Source organism: Doryrhamphus excisus, chromosome 1 (genome assembly GCF_030265055.1).
Source record: "Doryrhamphus excisus isolate RoL2022-K1 chromosome 1, RoL_Dexc_1.0, whole genome shotgun sequence".
Taxonomy (NCBI): Eukaryota; Metazoa; Chordata; class Actinopteri; order Syngnathiformes; family Syngnathidae; genus Doryrhamphus; species Doryrhamphus excisus.
This window is the reverse complement of record NC_080466.1, coordinates 35,930,681-35,954,512: the sequence shown is the minus strand read 5'-3', so window position 1 is coordinate 35,954,512 and position 23,832 is coordinate 35,930,681. Positions and strand designations below refer to the sequence as shown.

General features: G+C 39.5%; 1 protein-coding gene and 1 long non-coding RNA gene across 3 annotated transcripts in view; one reads left to right on the top strand and one right to left on the bottom strand.

Annotated features, from left to right (window-relative positions):
- The window catches only part of brinp2 (bone morphogenetic protein/retinoic acid inducible neural-specific 2), a 139,559-nt gene extending 136,048 nt beyond the window's left edge, over positions 1-3,511 (top strand). Inside the window, exon 9 of the mRNA XM_058065287.1 lies at positions 471-3,511. Coding sequence (XP_057921270.1) covers positions 471-1,292 — 822 coding nt within the window. The 3' untranslated portion in view covers positions 1,293-3,511. The remainder of the gene's footprint in view (positions 1-470) is intronic.
- Positions 361-23,832, bottom strand: LOC131121207 (uncharacterized). 2 transcript variants are annotated; one of them, XR_009127752.1, is made up of 5 exons: positions 23,497-23,832; positions 21,492-21,763; positions 3,924-4,156; positions 480-565; positions 361-408 (listed from the first exon to the last, which is right to left on the bottom strand). It is a non-coding gene; the product is annotated as an uncharacterized LOC131121207 (long non-coding RNA). The 2 variants fall into 2 exon arrangements; XR_009127746.1 differs by having other exon boundaries at positions 3,924-4,153.

The window sequence follows — 23,832 nt, the reverse complement described above, 5'->3', positions numbered from 1 at the left end:
CATTCATACCTATGGACAATTTGGAGTGGCTAATTAACCTAGCATTAATTTTTGGAAATGGGAGTATCTGAAGGTGAATTATATTGTAAATTGTAATTTTCGAGTCGAGTGGTTAGCGTGCAGACCTCACAGCTAGGAGACCAGGGTTCAATTCCACCCTCGGCCATCTCTGTGTGGAGTTTGCATGTTGGGTGCATGCGTGGGTTTTCTCCGGGTACTCCGGTTTCCTCATTCCACATTCCAAAAACATGCTAGGTTAATTGGCCACTCCAAATTGTCCATAGGTATGAATGTGAGTGTGAATGGTTGTTTGTCTATATGTGCCCTGTGATTGGCTGGCGACCAGTCTCCAGGGTGTATCCCGCCTCTCGCCCGAAGACAACCCGGGATAGGCTACCCCCCGCAACCCTTGTGAGGAAAAGAAAAGCGGTAGAAAATGAATGAATGAATTTTCTCTTGTATTTTTCCAGGTGAAGTACCTGCTTCAGCAGTTGGACAGTCGAATAGAGGTCCATGCCATCTACATCAGCAATGATGTACGTCTTGGAAGCTGGTTCAATCCTGCCTGGAGAAAAAGGATGTTGCTTACGCTCAAAAGTAATAAAAATAAATCCAATCTCATCCACATGCTGATGGGCATTTCTTTCCAGATATGCTTAACAAAGAATTCAACACTGGAACCTGTGCCTGCAATTTATGTGAACCCCTTTGGAGGAAGTCACTCGGAGAGTTGGTTCATGCCAGTGAACCAGCCTGACTTCCCCAACTGGGAGAGAACTCGATTGGAATCTGTGGTGGCTGCACAATGTTACAACTGGACATTGTCACTGGGGAACCAGTGGAAGTCCTTTTTTGAAACGGTTCACATCTACCTTCGAAGCCGTATCGTCACAGATGATCCAACTGTGAATGAAACGCTCTTCTACGAACCTTTAGATATGGAGGATCAAACATCAAACCTGGGATATATGAAGATCAACACACTGAAAGTGTTTGGATACAGCATGCACTTCGACCCTGAGGGCATTAAGGATCTAATACTCCAGTTGGACTACCCGTATACACAGGGTACCCAAGAAGCTGCCTTCTTGATGTTGTTGGAGATGAGGGATCGGATCAATAGGTTAGCGCCACCAGCACCTCAGTCGCTCGACCTGTTTTCTTGTCTACTGCGACATCGACTCAAGTTGTCAGCTGGTGAGGTGGCACGCATTAAGGATGCTCTCCAGATCTTTAACTCCAAGCTACCCAATGCTTCCCCAGAACCTGAGCTGGCTCAGCTGTGCAGCTAGCTAGCTTTGAGCTCAAGACGGGTTCATGCATTTTGGGATTTATGGATTTGGGGAAATCTACGACTAAACAATAGAACTTATCTGGATCTCACTTGGTCTACTGACAATGCCTCATGGGTGGTTTTCCCGAATTGTTTGTATCATGAGGATTATCACTACGGGAAGCTGAAAGCTTGGATTCCAGATCTTTAGGAGAACACAGGGCTCGGTTGCCATGCTCTACTGAACTCACCTGGAAGCTTACTTTTGCTATAACTGCCTTGCTTTTGGCAAACTCAATGACAGCAGGGGGACTCGTGGAAAATACCTAAGGGCCTCTGACTTGCAAAGAGAAATGTGATTTTGATATGTCGGGAGGAACTCTTTAGGGATCAACACAAATGTAATGTCTAATGGAGTAAGATCACCCTTTTATAACCCTATTTTTTTGTTTGTTTCATGCAGAGTTTAAAGGGAGAGTGAATAAAGTTCTGTGTGCATTGAGGATGTCATGTTATGCTTAGCAGTTTAAAGTTTGTTAATCCTGAACCCTGTTATTGTCATTAGCCGTTTTTCCCCACCAGAAACCTTTATTATTACCAAGAACCTTTTCACCCAGGCAAAAATAATGGATGATACGTTGTGTGGTTAGCGCTTCCACTGCAACTCAAAGTTCAGGGTCATTTATTCAAATCAGCCTTATGACCTCTAGGGAGTGGTATATTTCTACACTGATGCAATGGAAATAAAGGATGAAGGTCATGTGAGTCCATTTCAGCTGTAAATAACAATACATAAAGGTAACTGTCAGTGTTATGATTACGGTGACGACACGCCCACATCCCGTTGATTAAGGTTTAGCATCAGCCTGTTGATCGCTTAGCATTAGGTTCACACACTGCAACTTCAACTTGTTTTTTTTTTTTTTTTTTTAGAAATATATACACCTACCCACATTTAGATCCACCAGAATGTCAGCTATTCTTCTACAGATGTTTTGATTATCCAACCGAATCAAAGTCCTGCTGAATATTTCCTCTACAAAGACCAATTCAAAGTCCAATTCTTCAATAGCTTTCATTCTTTGGTTCTATATTCCGGAATATATGGAAAAAACTTGTAAAAATGAAACAAGTCTCCTGTCACACGACTCTAAAAATGGCATATTTGGTGTGTTTCACCAATTGGCCTTTTTCAGCATACTTACGTTCTTGGGCTTCTGAAAAGACTCACCCCAAGACAAAAGTTGTTGGGTTTTTTTTTTTTTTAGCCGGGTAATGTCGGTGGAAAAGTACTTTCAAAATGCAAGTCACTGAGTTCCTTTGGTCAAAAATGAGCTATTGTACATTTTTTTAGATTTTTTTTTCTTACTTTTGACTTGTATGTATGCGGAAAATCTGAGAAGCCTGTGCGTGATGCTGTGTACTTGATGGCGTGTCTTTACCAAAAAAAAAAAAAAACCTACAAAAAAAATGCATTGGCAATACAAATACTCCCAATAGCTTAAATGTTAATTTAATTTTTTTTTTATTTCTCTTGAGGTGAAAAACCAAAAAAAAAATTAAAGAATTCTGAGTTGGTGACAAAAAAGGTTTACAGGTATAGTGCTGTAAATAATGCTCCATCGAACCTAAAGTGTGGATATGTGCACATTGCTTTTTAGATAACCAAGTGCAAACCCCTCTAACCCCCTGAAAGACAATGAATAAAAATGTCCAAAAAGTTTATAACAACTCATGCCTTATATGGAGTCAGTGTTGTAAGAAGCACATTTAGTTTTTGGTGTTTGATTTCCTGGCAGGTGATGTATTGCTTTTAATATTGACATTTTTCTACACTGTCACATATAAATACTGGTCACATTGCACCTTTGGTGATGTCAAACTTTTTTCAGTCATGTCCTCTTTCAGCAAGGCTCCAATGAGAGATGATGGCGACCCCTGAGAGAACACGTTTGATGGTACTGGAGGTTTAATTTCCCCTCAGTAGGACGGGGCCGGTGTTCTCGACAGATTGAAAATTCTCATTCTTATTCAAGGTTTCTGCAGGACATTTTTTTTTTGGTAATTCTGAGAGCTTCCATTGAACATCCAGAGATTGCACCGCAAATTGATTTTTAATTTATTTCATTCTATTAGTATTTCAGAAAAAAAATGCTTTGTTTGTCATTTTCAGCTGTCAATCTGTTTTCAGCTTGCTTAAGTAAAAATCAAAAGTGGCACATCTGTTTGAGATCTGTTTTCTTGCCTTGATCACCCACTAGTGGATAAATATTACAGTGGAACCTCCGTTTACATACGCCCCGGTTAGTGTATGTTTTGGTTTTCGTTGAAAATGTTCACAAATATTTTGCCTCGGTTCTTGGACACTGTCTTGGTTATCGTATAATATTGTAACATTGACCAAATTGTGGTAGTTTGATAAGTGTAATGTATTGGGATGAATACTATATAAAGACCAAGGGTGTCCCGTGGCTATTTGTTATTGGCCACCACTTTGCCTGTCCCAATTATCCTAGCAGATAAGTTGTTATGGGCTTTCATGCCCCTGTTAGGGTCACCCATGACAAACAGGTTCTAGGGGAGGGATCAGACAAAGAGTGGGTCAAAAGACCCCAATGATGTTAAGGAACAATGAACAATTTTCCCCTACCTGGCCGTGGGTCCCTGAGGCCTTCCTCTGGAGCCAGGCCTGGATGTGGGGCGAGCGTCTGGTGGCCGGGCCCAAAGGAAACAGTAGTCGACCCTCCCATGAGCTCATCACTTGTTGCAGAGGCCAAATGGGTCGAGTGCTGTTGGGCACCTTGGCGGTCTGATCTTTGGCTGCAAAAGTCAACTCTTGGCGAGTAGAATGTCACATCTCCGGTGTGGTAAGTACCTCAGCTGCTAAGCAAAGTGGAAAAGTTCCAGTTAGATATAGTCGGACATGGAAGAAGGTGGCGCCGTTAATTACATAGCAGGACCATCGACAGTGTAGCAAGCTGAAATACAAGCGAATATACGAAATGACGGCATCAAACGCAAGTTTGTAACTTTTGTATTTGACAGTTTTTTTTGGATTTTGATTGGAGGCTGGTTATAGGGAGTAAATAGGTCTCAGCTGACGGCCTGTACAAGCAGTTTTGTCTCAACTGCCACTTCGATACTGCAATCTGAACTACAACTACAATGCAGCTCACTATTGAGCAAAACAAACCAAGCAGTAATTCTAATACGTATTTTTGGAAATTTTTGGACAATTTTTACCATAGCTAGCATGGTTACACTTGCCAACTCCTCAAACCCAGCAGAAGACTACCAATCAACAAGATCACAGAGCATGGAGAGTGAATACGTAATCAGCATTTTCTTTAAACACAAATACAGATAATGATGAGAATCCGGCTCATCCCTAGTAGACATAGTTCATTCATTCATTCATTCATTTTCTACCGATTTTTCCTCACAAGGTTCGCGGGGGTGCTGGAGCCTATCCCAGCTGTCTTTGGGCGAGAGGCGGGGTACACCCTGGACTGGTGGCCAGCCAATCACAGGGCACATATAGACAAACAACCATCCACACTCACATTCATACCTATGGACAATTTGGAGTGGCCAATTAACCTAGCATGTTTTTGGAATGTGGGAGGAAACCGGAGTACCCGGGGAGAACATGCAAAGAGAACAGAGATGGCCGAGGGTGGAATTGAACCCTTGTCTCCTAGCTGTGAGGTCTCCTTTTGGAATTTCTCACATTTCTGCATAAAATCACCATCAAATGTGATCTGATCTTCTGATCACATCTTCTGATCTCTATAAAATATGAAAACCTATAAATGTTTGGGCGGTTTTAGTTAAAGCAGACACTGTTTTTTTTTCATCTGTGTGATTTTGACAAAAATCAGATCACATTTGAGGGTGATTTTATGCAGAAATGTGAGAAATTCCAAAAGGTTCAGATACTTTTTCATACCACTGTACAGCAACACACGCATAGTGTTGCATAGTGTGTAAAGGTTTGTGTTATTTCAGGTTTATTTTATTCAGGTTATTTCACATATATGTTAATCATGGCCTCATAAAAAACTAGAAAAACATCTGTTCATCCATATTCTATGTTGCTTATCCTCACTAGGGCCACAGGGGTATGCTGGAGCCTATTCTGACTTTGGGTGGGAGGCGGGGTGCACCCTGGTACTGGATCGCCCTTGCATCAGACATACACTACTAACGGCACATAATGACTTATTTTTATTGGAAAGAATACAAGTCCGAAACACAAACATTGTGTAAATAATGCATTGCCCTGAAAATATTGCTATTTCTTCTTGTCTCTTGACAAGATAAATGTCCTCCGGTATATGAAATTCAGTGTTTATGTATGACGAAAAACCAATTTCTTTTGTTAGTGAGCAAACAAAAACACAAATGCACTTTGCCACATTCCACCCAGCGGTTGCTTTATCTGCTGGTGGAGTGTGAGGAATGCAAAGAGAAAAGGGCTACATGACAGACACAGGAAGCAAAGAGAGTGCCATGTTGGCTAGCTTGTACTTTTTTTTTCTCGCCATAATGAGTTGGGAAAGAAGCCACTCCGCATCGCTTTAATAAACACTTATTCATCTTCAGCCTGCCACTTGGGAAACAGGAGTGGGTTTGCCCTTGGGCTAATCTTCTCGCCGGTGGAAGACAGCCAATCCATCAGAGCACTATTTAGATTGTATGGCACTAAGTTAGTGGACCTCCCAAAGAAATGCGGAGGAATAAGGAGAAATGAGAGGGTGATTTAAGAGGGGACAAAATGCAAGAGATGGAGGGAAGAGAAGTTTGAAAGAAGGTGAGAAGGCACACTTGCCTTACTGTGATTTATGATGTTAAGCATTCAGGCTCTTGGAATTAATGAGGTTGAATTGGTGAAATGGACTGCTGTGTGTGTGTGTGTGTGCATGTGTATGAAAGAGAGCGAGACAGAGAGAGAGAGAGAGAGGAAGGCAGACTTACTGTACTGCATAACTACCCTGAATGATTTTAAATTACTTTCAAATCACAGCATTGCAAACATTCATTCATTTTCTACCGCTTATCCTGCTGGAGCCTATCCCAGCTGTCTTCGGGCAAGAGGCGGGGTACACCCTGGACTGGTCGCCAGCCAATCACAGGGCACATATATAAAGCATTGCAAACATATTCAGAGCAATTAACTAAGTGTACTTGATAGTATTGTTTTCGTCAAGCATTATAACAAATGCTGCATTCCAAACTGCCCAGAAGTTAGAAACAAACGACAATAATCCCTAATTAATGCAGTTAATTAATTCCAGCCATGTTTCCATCAGTCTACCCCAGGGCAGCAGTGACTATAGATGTAGATTACCACCAGTGTGTGAATGAATGATGGCTTAATTTCACTGTGAAGAGCTTTGTGTACCTTGTAAGAAGGCTCAAAATAGAATTAATCCAGTATCATTATTACTATTACTATTATTATTATTATTATTATTATTATTATTATTACTGACACCTAGTGCCCAGTGAACATTTTGCATGCGTCTTCTGAATGCCTCACATTTGTATTTTAGTTGATTTAGCCAGGACAAATTATCACTTCTTCATACCTATGGACAATTTGGAGTGGCCAATTAACCTAGCATGTTTTTGGAATGTGGGAGGAAACCGGAGTACCCAGAAAAAACCCACCGGGAGAACGTGCAAACTCCACACAGAAAAGCAAAGAATCGGACCCAGGTCTTCCCGATCTCCTGACTGTGTGGCCAACATTTTAACCACTCTTCCACTGTGCGGCCAACAAGTAACATAAAATTAATAATAATAATAATGACACAAGTCTGAAAAGGTGCAGGTAAGCCATCATCCGGAAAGAGGAATAAACCAGTGTCTCCTGGCTGCTGCCATAAGCCTAGGTAAGACACATCCAATCCAGTTTACGTGCTCCCAGCTGCCCCGCCTCCAGCTGGCAAACGGGCTCCCGGAAAGAAAAACAAAACACAAACGAGAAGGTAGATGCAGGAGTAGAATAAACAATGTGGAGCAACACAGGATGTGAAACTTATAACATTAAAGTGAGACATCTCCAATAAGAATGGTTTCAGTGACAGCAGGAGTGATTGCTCTTCACACTATGAGACAATCATGATGTTTTTCCTCTCTCGATGAAGCGCAAGCTAGCAATGGCAGAAACAAAGGGAAAGTGAAAGTGAACAACAGTGAAAGTGACTCAACAAACCCAGGTTTTGTGCTCAAGATTTTCAGACCTACAAGCTTAAATATCACATTTTGCAACATGGGCTGTTTTGTGCATGAAGATATGCTATTTTCACTTTTTTTGACTTATAATGATATCCCAAATAAGGTCACCAGAGTTAAAATGTTCTAAGTGCCCACTGACCAATTTGTTCATTTACGATTCACACATTTGTCATAATTGTCTTCCTGTGTAAATACCAACATTACATAGTAGGTACACTTGCACAGGATCGCAAAAGCGGCATCAAGCATTCTGCATATTACGGCTGACATAAACGTGGTAAAAATATCAATGTATTGCAGTCAGTATGCACCTTTCAATCGTACACTGAGAATTTTTTTTTTTTTGACGGCGGGCACGATCGTGCATCAGTCTTTTTTTTTCCGTGTGTTTGCTTGGGCTGTACTGAACGCGGTGCTTTTGAGAAAAATACAGTCAACAAAGCTGAAAGATTATTCCCCTGTTTGCATGAATCATCAACTTCAACCACATAGATCATTAAAAATGATTAATGAACAAAATCTGAAGGATCCCTCACACACATACACAGTACACATATAGCCGAATAATAAACAATACAGCAACTTCTCATCAATCCATGTCAATTTCGACCTAAAATAATGTACTGATTTATGCCCTGCACATTTTCGGTTAAACCACAACCACTTCCGGTTTATGCTACGCCCACCCCAAGTACAGATAGAATACAGATAACGTTGATACATTTTCTGACAGGCGCGCACAGTGCACACTCATCACCAAAACCTCACTGTGTCAGTCACATTTCAATACAGCTAGCAACCACTATTTAATGTAACTATCTGAACCAGCATGTAGTTTTTTTGTCCCATCACATCTGCCCAGTGGTAAATTGGCTGACAGGCACACAGTAAAAACACATCAGCAAAACCTCAAAGTTTTTCAGAGTGTCAGGCACATTTCAATGCAATAAACAATCACAGCAACCACTATTTACTGTAAATGTCTGAACCAGCATGTACATTTTTGCATTAATTGTCCCAATTACATCTGATGTCAGATCAATGACGCCATGCATAATGGGAACTCAACCTCACGGGTAGCTGAAAGTATGATGCCAATTAATGAGTTCACATTTTTCAGCCAACCACAAACAGCCACGGCATGCAATACAAAGTATTCATCAGTTTATCTCTTCTCATGAATCGCATTCAAAGAGAAAAAAGAGAGACGCTCGTTGAATAAATGTAAGTCAGTCGGTGTCTTAAGGATTTACCTGTGACCTTGCCCATATTTTTCAGTTTTAATCTTTACTCGTAACGTGATCAGAAAGGATGGAGTACATTAAAGTAAGGAGGATGAGGATTAGATATCCCGGGAGAGAATATTCCATCAAAGGTTCTCCTATTTGGCAATGACAGAGCAAGAATGGAGGTGGATAACAAGCATGACGCCTGGAATTGCCTAACGCCGTGTTTAATGCAATTGTCAGTTAATATTGTTCTCCTATTCATTCACGTAGACGTCCACTCATATCTGTCAGTTGTTGATAAAAGTACATAATATGCTAAGGGAAATAATTTAAACATATTGTTAGTAGAGATTGTTAGTAGTGTCGGGCGGCATGGCGGTCTAGTGGTTAGCACACAGACCTCACAGCTAAGAGACCAGGGTTCAATTCCACCCTCGGCCATCTCTGTGTGGAGTTTGCATGTTCTCCCTGTGCATGCGTGGGTTTTCTCCGGGTACTCCGGTTTCCTCCCACATTCCAAAAACATGCTAGGTTAATTGGCCACTCCAAATTGTCCATAGGTATGAATGTGAGTGTGAATGGTTGTTTGTCTATATGTGCCCTGTGATTGGCTGGCCACCAGTCCAGGGTGTACCCTGCCATGCGCCCAAAGACAGCTGGGATAGGCTCCAGCGCCCCCTGCAACCCTTGTGAGGAAAAAGCGGTAGAAAATGAATGAATGAATGTATGTATTTATTTTGTTATTGTGGTGCCATATCCTGGGACCCGTAACAGAGGTACCACCTGATGTGGGAATTTCACTTCCACATCGATCCCTTCCAAAATATTATGTGAGGTTTGTCTTGTACCTGTTCTCTAAACTCTCTGCAATGGCACAAACAGGGTCAGCAGCACCGCCTATGCCAGCAGGTGGTCATTTTCATTCCCTGAGGCCGGGCGGCTTTGTGGTGGTCAAAGACTTCAGAAAAAAATCGTGCACACAGGTGGCTTTGAACCTTCCAGGTGTTGCAAACCACAAGCACAACAGGGAAGGCAGCAGATAGAGTGACATGGATTCACCCCAGCCACTGCAGGAAAGTACCAACCCCAGCGGAGGCTGACGGACAACAGGCATCAAAGACCCCCCATTATAACACATGCATTCAAGCAGCGGGGAACTCATGCTCACTGTTCTCTCCGACCAAAATGACCAAATCAAAACATCTAAAAAAAAAAGTTAAGCAAAATGAACAAACTTCTCACATTGTATTCCCATTCATTCTAAAAACAGGTTCAGAAATGGCGCAATGCAACAAAGCAGGCATCACCCCTAGCTTTCCAGTTTCATCAGTTGAATTTGATTCACATTCATACCAATCACCACCGTAAGCCTTTAAGGATGAACATTCATATCATGACAATGAAAGATAGCAAAAAGTACACCAAAGTATAAAAACTTTCCAGGCTTAAGAGTATTGTCCTTCCAATATAAGAGTTCTGTTCCCTATAGCTCTTTTTGGTTTTGATCCATAGCCGAGAGAAAGGTGTGTCAGAAAGGGTCTGTTTGGCGTAAGCGTGGGATTGAAAAAAAAGACAATAAAAGCATGACAAATTGATATAGAGAAAGAAAGAGACAGGCTCATTGTGATGCAAATATTCCCAAGTGGAAGTTGCTGTCGGTCGCTGTAGCAATCCTGTCACTTGAAGTGAGACCCTGAGTACAAGAGAATGTGGAATAACAAAAAGAAGCTAGTTATATCATTCGAACTTTTCCAAAGCTACTGCTGTCACATTTTGCTTGCATGATGACGCTGAAATATACAATCTGATAATATTTACTATTAACTAGGGATGTCCGATATTGGCTTTGTCCGATATTGACTCACAATTCCGATGTGTAACATCACATATATTTTTATTGAGCAGTATTTCTCAATTATTTTCAACATTTTCTACCGCCACCCTAATTCGAAATAGTAGAGTAAGAGTAGAGTAAGTGAAAACTGTATTATGGAAAGCAGGAAGTGAACAAATGTAACAGTTACTGCTTGGAAAAGATGGAGGGGTAGGATTTAATAAGCATTGCTTCTTCCTACTCCTTTTGGACATGTGGAACTGGGAACTGATTATGTGATGCACTCAATTGTAAGAACTGGGCTTACCATTACCAAGAGTCTTGAACCAGTCATGATGTGCTATATATATCACTATATTGACACTTATTATGGTACCCATTATGTCATTGGATAGTCATATCACCTCGTACTTCGGTACGTGACAAAAAAAAAAAACAACTTAAACTATATTAGGAAAGCAGGAAGTGAACAAACAGTTAGTGATTGTAAAAGTACCAGATTGAGGGGTAGGATTTAATAAGCTTTGCCTCTTCCTACTCCTTTTGGACATGTGGAACTGGGAACTGATTATGGGATGCACTCAATTGTAATCTGATGCATGTTCAAATGAAATAAAACCATTACCATATGAGAGCATAGATGCGTATTCAGGAGTCAAATTGCATGTTAAATACTATAAATGTCTACATGTTGATAGGTTTTCACTGAAATTAAAACCTCTTAATTTTTAAATTGCGCATTTTTTCCACTAGTCTTAAAATTTTCATCTGGAGTGTATTCAGTTTGAGGTGTGATGGAAATACACACAGACTACCTGGGTAAATAAGTTCTTGTAAATTGAGGATTTGCTTCCGAACAGATGTCAGGACACTGCTGGTTGGCATGTGGTTGTCTGTGTGTTCCTCCAAGGGGATGCCACCCCTGAACGCCACTTGCCCAACAAGAAGCCAGTGGTGTTGGATGATGCTCCAGGCAGTGTTAAGCAAGGCCTTTCCACATTCTGTCACATCTGTCACATGTGCGGTATGAATTCAGTCTGATCCTGCTGTCATGTGATGAGAGCCCAGCGCCAATGGTGAACCCCCCCCCGACCCCCCACTTGTGATATTCTCTGGCAAACACCAATCATGCTGCACGGTGTTCTGCTCTCTGCCCATGTCCCACGAGGGATGTCAAGGCCTTCATGCTACATTCACACAAAGACGAGCATGAGTGGCCGCTGCAGGTCAGTTTCAGTGCTTTTTCTCTTGGTATATTTTAAATTTTTATTTTACCAGGCAGTCTAATTCAGATCAAGAGACATGGGAGCAAGGAAGATATACCAGAAACGACTCAGAACACAATAGACTACAATCAGAGTAAGCTGGAAATTAGCTGTATCGGTTATGGAAATTAACTGTACCAGCCATTACAATTAACAAAAAAAAATTGAAGAAACAAGGCTAGTCTAATAATGAGCAGTAGGCCACGGCCACCCCTGGCCACCACGTAGCTCTGCCACTCCAGCAGCACGGTGTATTGGTTTCATCACACAGGCCAAAACATATTCCAATTTGAATGACATTTGCTCTACAGATTGACGTTAAAGTGAATTTATACTTTTAGTATAAGTATAGTATAGTATAGTATAGTACAGTTTAGTATAGTAAGTGTCAATATAGTGATATATATAGCACATCATGACTGGTTCAAGACTCTTCATCATTGTATTTAGCAAACATCAACTGCTTGTATTGTTTCTTGAATTGGCTCATCGTTGTGCATTGTTTGATTTCCTTACTCAATCTATTCCATAGTTTGATTCCACATACTGAAATGCTATGGCTTTTTAACGTAGTCCTAGCATAGAAGTGTTTCAAATGTACTTCTTCCGTGAGATCATATTTCTCCTCTCTTGTAGAGAAGTATTGGATGACATTTTTAGGTAATTGGGTAATTGTAAACCTGAATGATGCATAGATGCAGTCGAATGCCCGGTAGGGTACTCATAGAAAGGTACAGAACTTATAGCACTCGCACAAAGACAGGGAGTCGTACACACGAATGCTGCAGCAGGGAGGGGATCAGTGTTTTAAAGCAAGTATCAGCCGATGCAGATACCGGCATTTTTCACTGATACCAGCCAATACCAATCTGTGGCCGATTGATCGGAGCATCCCCAGTATATATGTATATGTATATATGTGTGTGTATCTATATACCCAAGAGAAAATGAAAATAAAGTCAGAGACAGTCGTGACTTCTCCCGATTCAAACTTTCATTCTGAATATCAAGATGTTCACACATCACATCTGAGTTTCTGCAAACCAGAATTGCCGTCTTGTCAGTCCAAATAAAAACTAGTATACCGCAAGTCGAGTCGCTCCAGAGAAGCGATATGTCCTCTGATGGACTTTGTTATGAATTATTTACACCCCGCCAGAGCCTTTAGACACAATGTTCAAGAGTGCTTCTTTTCCATTTGAAAAACAAAACAAATTGGCATGCAGGCATCTCCGGTGGGTGGGCAACTGAATCAATTGACTGACTGACTGATTGATGCCACATCTCACAAGTAAGGAAAAGGTAAACGAACAGACACAGGAGGAGAGGAAGAAGGCATGGGCATACTTGCAAGTAATGTCTACTCACTCCACTCATTGCTTGAGCTGCCACAAAGACACACACACACACACTATTTAGTTTGGCAACACACCTGTAAAGTGCATGTAAAAATATAAGAAAATAAGTCATTTACATCCAAGCCCAGTCCTCTGCTGCCCTAAACACCATCACAAGCACTGACCTACTTTTACTTACTGCATTTATCTTACAGTAGTAATATAGTAGTATTTGCTTGATTAAATTGTATTCATTCCAGACACTCAATTATCTTCATTACGTGTATGTTTAAGGTATATTTGTTTTCGTCCAATCACATTTCATCTTCTATGTGTCAGTGTCACATGTCATGTCAATGTAACCTCCCATGCCTATGTGACTTAAAGGAGGTTCAACTTCCTTAAAGGCAACCTATTGTGCTTTTTCCACTTTTCTGACCTATAAATGCAGTTTCGGATAAATGTACTAAATGCAGCTAAATGTACTGAAATACAACTCTTTATCTCTAAAATCACAAATATTAAAGCTCCCTGATATAGTTAATGCCATAGCACTTTAGTGTGTGGACTCAAACTATGGAATGGATTGAGTAAGGAACTCAAACAATACGCAAGGATGAGCAAATTCAAGAAACAACTCAAGCAGTTGATGTTTGCAAAATAAAACAGAAAAATGTAAAATATAAAAATAATTATAAGAAAATAAAATGTTTAAATCATATCAGGAAAACAGGAAGTGAACAAATGTAACAGTAATAGATGGAGGGATAGGATACAATAGGCTTCTTCCTACTCCTTTTGGACATGTGGAACTGTGAAGTGATTATGTGATGCATTCAATTGCAAATTTAAAATGTTCTATATTATGAAGGGATTACCACAATTACAACCTGAGCATAATTATTTCACTGGAATCGTTATACCCAAGGCTGCTTCAGCGACTAGTAAAATTCCCATGACTTCCCAAGGTTGATTTTGCATGCCATACTGAGGAGGATACGAATACTCGTACAATAGTGGATGCATTTCCATGTGTTATGTGTTTTCAGGGCATATTCAGTTTTTTCCAGTTTTGTTTTTCTACGATATGCCGTTGACAGGTCCACAAAAATGCAATCCACAAATTGCCTGTGGGCCACACTAGTAAATGGATGCATCAAGTGAGAGAAACGGTCAGTTAATCAGTAAAGAAGAGAATCAAGTAGGTTAAAACAATTGATATGTAGAAGGAGAAGACTTCTATGGAAAGAAAGGGTCCTACCAAGACAGAAACACAGAGCTGCTATTGTCATTAACAAGGGAACAGGCAGGAAAGACAAGTACACAGGGAATTGACTCACCAGCAACATAACCCAGAGATATTGAGCGGAGAGGAGGCTTGCTGTCTAAGAAATAATGAAATAAAGAAAGCAAAGAAATGTGAACTGGCCTGGCTTGATCTTTGCAGTCTGCTTCAGGCAGCTGCACACTAGACAAGATGCACAGCTGCTCTTAATGACATCTATTTTCAAACTTTGTACAAAGAGCCTGAGAAATGTGATTGTTTACGGGGAACTTTGATGATAGAAGTTGTATACGGTGTAGTAGCTTTTTAGCATGACCACTGAGAAGCGTTCCCAGATAAAAATAGACATCATTTTTCATCTTGTATATCTTGTATGTAAACTCTTCTCACATTTCTCACATTGCTCTCTGGTTCTATGATATCTTACTTATTGTGTGGAAATATGGGGTAATAACTATAAAAGCAATCTTCACTCACTCACTGAATGTACTGCAAAAAAGGTCAGTAAGGATAATTCATAATGCCACCTACAGAGAACATACTAACTCCTTATTTCTAAAATCACAAATACTTAAACTTGCTGATATCGTTAATCTTCAAACAGCTAAAATAATGCATAAGGCTAAAAATAACCAATTAGCTAAAAAAGTCATCCAATACTTCTCTACAAGAGAGGAGAAATATGATCTTACTATGGTACCCATTATGTCATTGGATGGTCATATCACCTTGTACTTCGGTACGTGGCAAAAAAAATAAAATAAATAAATAATTAAATATAAAATTTAAAAATTAAAGCAAAAACATTCATACAATTAAAAAAAAACAACAAAAAACAAATTATATTACAAAGGCAGGAAGTGAACAAATGTAACAGTTACTGATTGTAAAAGTACCAGATGGAGGGGTAGGATTTAATAAGCTTAGCTTCTTCCTACTCCTTTTGGACTTGTGGAACTGTGAACTGATTATGTGATGCACTCAATTGTAAGAACTGGGCTTACCATTACCAAGAGTCTTGAACCAGTCATGATGTGCTATATATATCACTATATTGACACTTATTATGGTACCCATTATGTCATTGGATGCTCATATCACCTCGTACTTCGGTACGTGACAAAAAAAACAAACAAAAACAACTTAAACTACAATAGGAAAGCAGGAAGTGAACAAATGTAATAGTTACTGATTGTAAAAGTACCAGATGGAGGGGTAGGATTTAATAAGCTTTGCTTCTTCCTACTCCTTTTGGACATGTGGAACTGGGAACTGATTATGGGATGCATTCAATTGTAATCTGATGCATGTTCAATGTTGAATTAAATTAAACCTGTCATTATCCATGCCGCAGAGCTGTGGACTAACTAGAAGTGAGAGGTGAGAGAGTGATTGGTTTCTAAAGCATTATAATGAATTGTTGATATTTCATTAGTTTTATGGCCAATTCAACAAAAACAACTGAAACGTCTTAAATATGCTTAATGTTCTAGTAATTTTGGCAACCACTGTATAATTTTGTCCATTTTTCAAACACTACACTTTTAAAATGTGAATGTCACTTGTCCCATGTATTAGATTGTGTGCTTTATGAATGTGCTGGGAAATACAAAATGCAATAATTTCCTGTTGGATTATTGCTGCCCCGGAATAGAAAACATTCACTCTGAAAATGTCATATTGCCGTTTCCCTACAGTAAACAAAAGAAATATGAACTTCATTTCACAAGAAGCCTCCCCTCAAGACACTGCGGAGAAAAGGAAGGAATATTTCCTTCTGGACAGCTGAGGCAGTGAAACCGACTATAAAATGGATTTGTGAACATGGATGCGTCAAGGTAGCGTTCAGTAGATTGTGTATGAAGACAGCCCATCATCTTACAGGCAAACCTCGGCTCAAGAGTGACTTAATAAAAATGTCTATTATCTTCTCGCCATCTTCTCACTGACTACGGACCCATTGCTTTAATATTAGCGGTCGTGAAATGGTTCGAATCCAGGCCTGCCTTGCCTCAAGCCTGCACACATCACAACTTCCATACGAGACTAACCAATCGACTCGTCTGTATGCCCAGTACGCAAATTGATGTAAATGATAACCATGTCAAATGATTCGTCCTAACCTAAAAGTATTTTGCATGCCCATTTCTTCCAGTTGATCTTTTATTGGATGGACTTTTATTGTCTCGGGACATGACTCACATAGGTTTGACCAATATTGTTGCTCATGCTGTCTAATGAAGTAAATTCAGCAATACTTTGGCTGCATTATTTGTAATGCTTTGAAGAGCTATTTTCATAACCAGATTACTTTTCAGAAAGTCATGTCTGCAACCAAAGCTCATTATTAAAGAAAAAACAAAAAACGATCGTACCAGATCGGATCGCCAATCGCACAAATTCAATTCAATTCAATTCAATTCAATTCAATTCAATTCAATTCAATTGTTGCGGTTGTTGCAGTTGCTCTGCAACGTCGCCGTCCATCTGTTATAACTTTGATTTAATTTAATTTCAACAATCTGGTACGATCATTTTTTGTTTTCTTGGGCTGGCAGGTACACCTCGAAAATTAAATTCAACGATATTTTCTTGCTTTCCTGAATGAAGGAATGAATTTGACTGCCAAGATTGAGGATTATATTATTTGTATTTTTTTTTATTTTAGCAAACGTGAATTAAAAGTAAATTCTTCTATCTCAGCTACTTTCTCATTACATCCTGTTGCCTGTTGATGAGATTTTAATGCACTGCTGAGTGAAGAAAAAAAGAAATCTTTCGCCAGCCGAGTTTGCCAAGCTGAATCAAAAGTGAAGTATTGACCATGACTGATGGTGGAGAATTATTCACAGGGGCCTGCTTTGCACTCCACAGGGTCATTTGAGCCCAGCCGTAGGAAACAACAGAGGATAACGTGAGGGAATTACTGGCAGACGTGAACGTGAAGAAGTGGAGAAATGAGACAGTGAGACAGAAGACGGAACCATCAATAAAGTCATCTTGACTCAACACAGGATAAAGATTACCTAGTATGGAGCGATTACGGCACAGGGTGGGGGTTGACGATGACCGGTACATGGGAAGCTAAGAAGCTAAGAAATATTTAAGCCTGTGAGATACCTCACAAGGCGAGTAAATCATCCCAATTGGCTTCCACTGCTGTTTTCAAGAGCTCCACAAAATACACACAAATATTGCTATCCTACAAAATTGCATATTTTCCAAGGTTTAGTAAGTAGAGTATGACGGAAGTAGATAGGAACAGCCGATCATTTGGATGACAGATTTATTTTAATAGAGAGATGGAATGTAAACAAAAAGCTTTAAATGAGTCCTGTCCCATTCAGAAAGTACTCCTAATTTATTATTTGCATAAAAAACACGTCTCAGGGGGTGACGTCCAGATTGTAGTGCTGACCAAAACTTGGAATGGTGGCCTACTAGAGCATCAAGAAGCTTGGTGAGAAAGACTAATGTTGCAATCACTCGACTGGGTGTGTTTAGAGAAATGGTGAATATTGTGTTGTTTGGCACTATTTTATGATTAGATGTTACAACTTAACAGTTTTTTTTTTTTTAGAAAACATGATATTTCATGTTTACAGGGCTTTCTAAAAAGTATTTAGAAAGTCATAAACAGGTTTTCTATGTTCTAACACTGAAATTATTTGCAATTAAAGACACTGTTGTAACATATTAATTAGTCCGAGTGCCAGTAACACTCTCCGTTTCCCCTTGGTTGTCATTGTTTGCAAGCAAAAGCTAAAAAAAGGTTAACAATGTTACTTATATGATACCCACTGAAGTGTGATCAATTGCATGTTTTTGTGAATGTATTTTGTCGACAACATTGCATGGAGGTAATTAATTCGTTCCCACTATGTTTGTAAATAAAGGGGTAGTAATGGCCACTCTCCCGCAGGGGGCAGTGTGGCAGCTTGCCTGGCTCCAGACGAACCTACTCCTTTTGTGTCAAACTGAAAATTGAGCCATATACAGTGGGGCAAAAAAGTATTTAGTCAGCCACCAATTGTGCAAGTTCTCCCACTTAAAAAGATGAGAGAGGCCTGTAATTTTCATCATAGGTACGCTTCAACTATGAGAGACAAAATGAGAAAAAAAAATCCAGATAATCATATTGTTTGATTTTTAAAGAATTTATTTGCAAATCATGGTGGAAAATAAGTATTTGGTCAAAAACAAAAGTTCATCTCAATACTTTGTGATATACCCTTTGTTGGCAATGACAGAGATCAAACGTTTTCTGTAACTCTTCACAAGATTTTCACACACTGTTGTAGGTATTTTGGCCCATTCCTCCATGCAGATCGCCTCTAGAGCAGTGATGTTTAGGGGCTGTCGCTGGGCAACACGGATTTTCAACTCCCTCCAAAGATTTTCTATGGGGTTGAGATCTGGAGACTGGCTAGGCCACTCCAGGACCTTGAAATGCTTCTTATGAAGCCACTCCTTCGTTGCCCGGGCGGTGTGTTTGGGATCGTTGTCATGCTGAAAGACCCAGCCACGTTTCATCTTCAGTGCCCTTGCTGATGGAAGAAGGTTTTCATTCAGAATCTCACGATACATGGCCCCATTCATTCTCCCATTTACACGGATCAGTTGTCCTGGTCCCTTTGCAGAAAAACAGCCCCAGAGCATGATGTTTCCACCCCCATGCTTCACAGTAGGTGTGGTGTTGTTTGGATGCAACTCAGCATTCTTTCTCCTCCAAACACGACGAGTTGAGTTGATACCAAAAAGTTCTATTTTGGTTTCATCTGACCATATTACATTCTCCCAATCCTCTTCTGGATCATCCAAATGCTCTCTAGCAAACTTCAGACGGGCTTGGACATGTACTGGCTTCAGCAGGGGGACACGTCTGGCACTGCAGGATTTGAGTCCCTGGCGGCGGAGTGTGTTACTTATGGTAGCCTTCGTTAATATGGTCCCAGCTCTCTGCAGGTCTTTCACTAGGTCCCCCCGTGTGGTTCTGGGATTTTTGCTCACCGTTCTTGTTATCATTTTGACCCCACGGGGTGAGATCTTGCGTGGAGCCCCAGATCGAGGGAGATTATCGGTGGTCTTGTAGGTCTTCCATTTTCTCACAATTGCTCCCACAGTTGATTTCTTCACACCAAGCTGCTTAACTATTGCAGATTCAGTCTTCCCAGCCTGGTGCAGGTCTACAATTTTGTTTCTGATGTCCTTTGACAGCTCTTTGGTCTTGGCCATAGTGGAGTTTGGAGTGTGACTGTCTGAGGTTGTGGACAGGTGTCTTTTATACTGATAACCAGTTCAAACAGGTGCCATCAATACAGGTAACGAGTGGAGGACAGAGGAGCTTCTTAAAGAAGAACTTACAGGTCTGTGAGAGCCACAAATCTTGCTTGTTTGTAGGTGACCAAATACTTATTTTCCACCATGATTTGCAAATAAATTCTTTAAAAATCAAACAATGTGATTATCTGGATTTTTTTTTCTCATTTTGTCTCTCATAGTTGAAGCGTACCTATGATGAAAATTACAGGCCTCTCTCATCTTTTTAAGTGGGAGAACTTGCACAATTGGTGGCTGACTAAATACTTTTTTGCCCCACTGTAACTAAAATGCAATATGTAAATATTAGGGTTGTCAAAGTTAAAACGTTAATGACGCATTAACGGAAGTTCCCTTTAATGGCGGAACATTTTTAATGTGTGATTAACGTGCACTCCTCCTGTTTGACCCTAGGCCCCCACCGTAGTTTTGGGTGAAGCACCGTAACTCTGTAGCCACAAGCTGGTACAAATACTGATAGGAAATTGATAAAGAAAAGAGTATTTAGATTGGTAAAGTTGGCTCTTGTAGCAAGACCAATGTTATTTGTATCTACTGTCGCTGTGTTTGACTTATCATGGATTACATGGCCTGCCAGAGACTGCGTTCAATGACCGACAAAGAGCAAATTGCATTAAACATTAAAAAACTGTGGAAATAGTTAGAGTATTGTAATAAAATAATATTTACTGTGATATAATGATTAATTTCTATGTATTTTAATGTGTTTTAAAAGAGAAATGAACTGACATTAGGTTTGCAATTTGGATGAAATGTTTTATGACTATTGCCCTATGTTGTAGGTATTTTTATTTGTACATTTCATGAAGTAAAGGTGCACTGAAGCAATTCTTTAATAATAATCCTTTCTGAATGTTCCTAAATAGGCTTTTTACTCACAAACAATTTAAAACCAGTATCATTAATAAAGAAATCTTATTTTGAGCTGACACAAATAAAAACATGTTAGTGTGAGAGGTCTCACTCGCTCACATTTTGTATTTGCTGAACATTTGTGGGCAAGTTTTAGAGCTAATATACTAATAATAAAGAACAATAGCCATACAAAAATATGCTTGCTGACTGTATTTTTTTAAATAATGGCCCATAGTTCCCAAATTGATATCCCAAATTGATAATTATCGTTGTAGTTGCACATCGAGTCGTTAACCACAGAGATTTCCCCTACTTATTATAGATAAAATCTTATTTCTATCTGTAATTAAATGTGATTAATCGCAAATTAACTATGGACAAAATGTGATTAATCGCGATCAGATATTTTAATCGATTGACAGCCGTAGTAAATATGTTAGGAAACGTTTGGATGTGCAATGATGAGGCTGTTATTAATATACGAGGAAATATATGTGTGTAAAGGGAGTAGGGAATTGTTATCTTTTGTGGAAATAAGACTGTTTACTGTTTTAAAAGAAAGTCAGCTGATACATTGTTTTGAAGAGTAAACAAGCCCCCACCACCGGACCACCCAGGAGCATCTTTGAAATGGTCCGCCATTGTATGTGAAATGTTATGCTCTGTGGCTTTGCTGACCCACTTTTTGACAGCAGCTGCGATAACAAAGAAAACAGTTCATCATCAACATTAGTTTATCCTGAGTACACACTACAATCAAATGAACAACAAAAACAGTTTTGTACATAAAATCAAAAGTTGTGCAACTCGACATACTAAAATGTACATACCTGTCACAAAGGAGTAACGTTCTGTCGGTTGGAAGGCCCTTTGGAACCGTGGCCTTTCATATTGAATGAAGACTTGCTGGAGTTTGCCATCAGCTTATCAAAATGGCACAAGATGTGTCAATACTTATTTATACTTAGTTACATGACACACCCATCAGCAATGTAGTACACCAACCCCACAATTGGTCCCTTCAGTCCAGTTCTGGCCGGAAATCCATAACAAGGAACGCTCGGCTCATATGATGGGGTCATTTCAATATAGACTTTGGCTTCTGAAAAAAAAAAGAGTAATGCATTTGCATCAAAATAATGCCTCCTCAAAAAAATAAAGAATAAATACATCAGAAATCGGCATTATATTTGCATCCTTGCACAATGTCACCTGTGCATTCATGTGTATGGGATGAAGACGCTGACATCTTCTTCCGCGACGGAGCACAGTGGCAGTCTTATTAACGTGTGTGTTCCTCAGCCGAGACAGCGAACAGGAATACGACGGTGGAAAAATATAACAGCGAGTGATTTCTGATTTTTTTTTGTGACATTTTGTGTGATGCAAATATATTACTCTTTTGAATGTATATTGAAGTCAAAATCTTTACTTAAAGTGGACCTATTATGCTTTTTCCACTTTTCTGACCTATAAATGTAGTTAGAATGTTGTATTCTGCTGTTAAACCATGACAAAGTTTCAGATAATGAGGTTTGCACATTTGGATTTTGGCTTTTTGTGATTGTCACAGATTGCCGGGCTTATATGGGCATGCACTGTAGGCCAGATAGGCTCCTTGGGTAAGTCATGGAGCAAAAGCACTTATTTGTGTAGCATTATAGAGTGTGCAAACAGGGACTTCTTATCACAAAATCCTAACTATCCCTTTAACTTCTTGTGCTGTTTAAGAGCTGGGGAGGTAGGAGGTAAGGTTTGGAGGACAGAGATATTTGATATGAAGATGGATGGATTGAATGAGGGAGGGAGCTAGTTAAAGAGAGAGTGAAAGGGATTGTGTGCTGGGGGAGTATGGAGATGCATTTATTTTACCATCAGATAATCCTAGCTTTTATATGAAAGGAATTGTGATTTGAATGTGATGTTGGCATTTCAATTCTCAATACCTGTAGAAGATCTCTGTTGGCCAGTCTTTGATGTTCTTACCATGATGTTCTGCTCTCAAATCAGTCGGACTAAACGCAACCCAATTTTCAATGTCTATTTTTGGGCTAAATCAAGGCAGATCGACCATATTTAGCCCAAAAACCAACTTCTAAACGACATCTGGTGTTGGTTGGGGAAGTTGCACAAAGGGTCCCCCCACCGCCACACAAAATCTCACTATTTTTTCTTTACGAAGACAATAAAAAAATGTGTACATTACAAAAAAAGCCAAAAAATGTATTAATAAATCAGCAAAATAATATTAAACACAACAAAAATAGAATGGATTTTTTTTTGCAGTGCATAAATCCTTCGAGTACAAGGATTGCTTAAGGTGCTCCCTGCTTTTTTGACAGCTCAAATATCCAAACAACTAGACCAAAATCAACAGCACAAAAAATGGGTTCTTTTATATCAAAATAACTATTTATTTACAAATATAACACCATTATCTACCATTTTTATGTTGCCCCTCCACCACCTGGAGAGGGGTATACATTGAAAATCCTGTGGTACAGAATAAGGAAGACAATCCACGATGACTTGACGGATATTCACCCTCAGGATTTATTCTTCCTCTCAAAAATAACAACACTTCAGATATCATAAGATGATTAAATCAACAATTACATACACCATTTGTATCCAGACACATTTCACATATTTCAATTAGCCTGCTTTATGCTATTAACTGTACATCAAGGCTTGCTAGCATTAGCCATTTCGCTTAAATTCAAATGCTCTACAACACATTTTGTAGCAAACATTTAGCAGTCAGTTGTTCACTCTAGCAACTTTCTAAACTCTTTACAGCCATTAAAAAATAAATTATCTATACTTTGTACTAACCTGTGGTACAGAATAAGGAAGACAATCCACGATGACTTGACGTATATTCACCCTTAGGATTTATTCTTCCTCTGTCGTTTTGTCACCTACTCTATACCACCATCGCTGCTAGCACCCCCTAGTGGACATTGCGGTATTACACTCAAACGCCAACAATGGAGATTTGGTTATTTTAGAAACAAACATATAAAAAATTATTAGGGTGATTTTTTTTCTTTTACAACTGAATTTTATATGTATGACATGAACTATTACTACTCTTAAATGCTCTAAACATATTTATGCATTTTAAACAGTTATTTTTTATGTACCTTACACTTACATTTGCAACTAAAG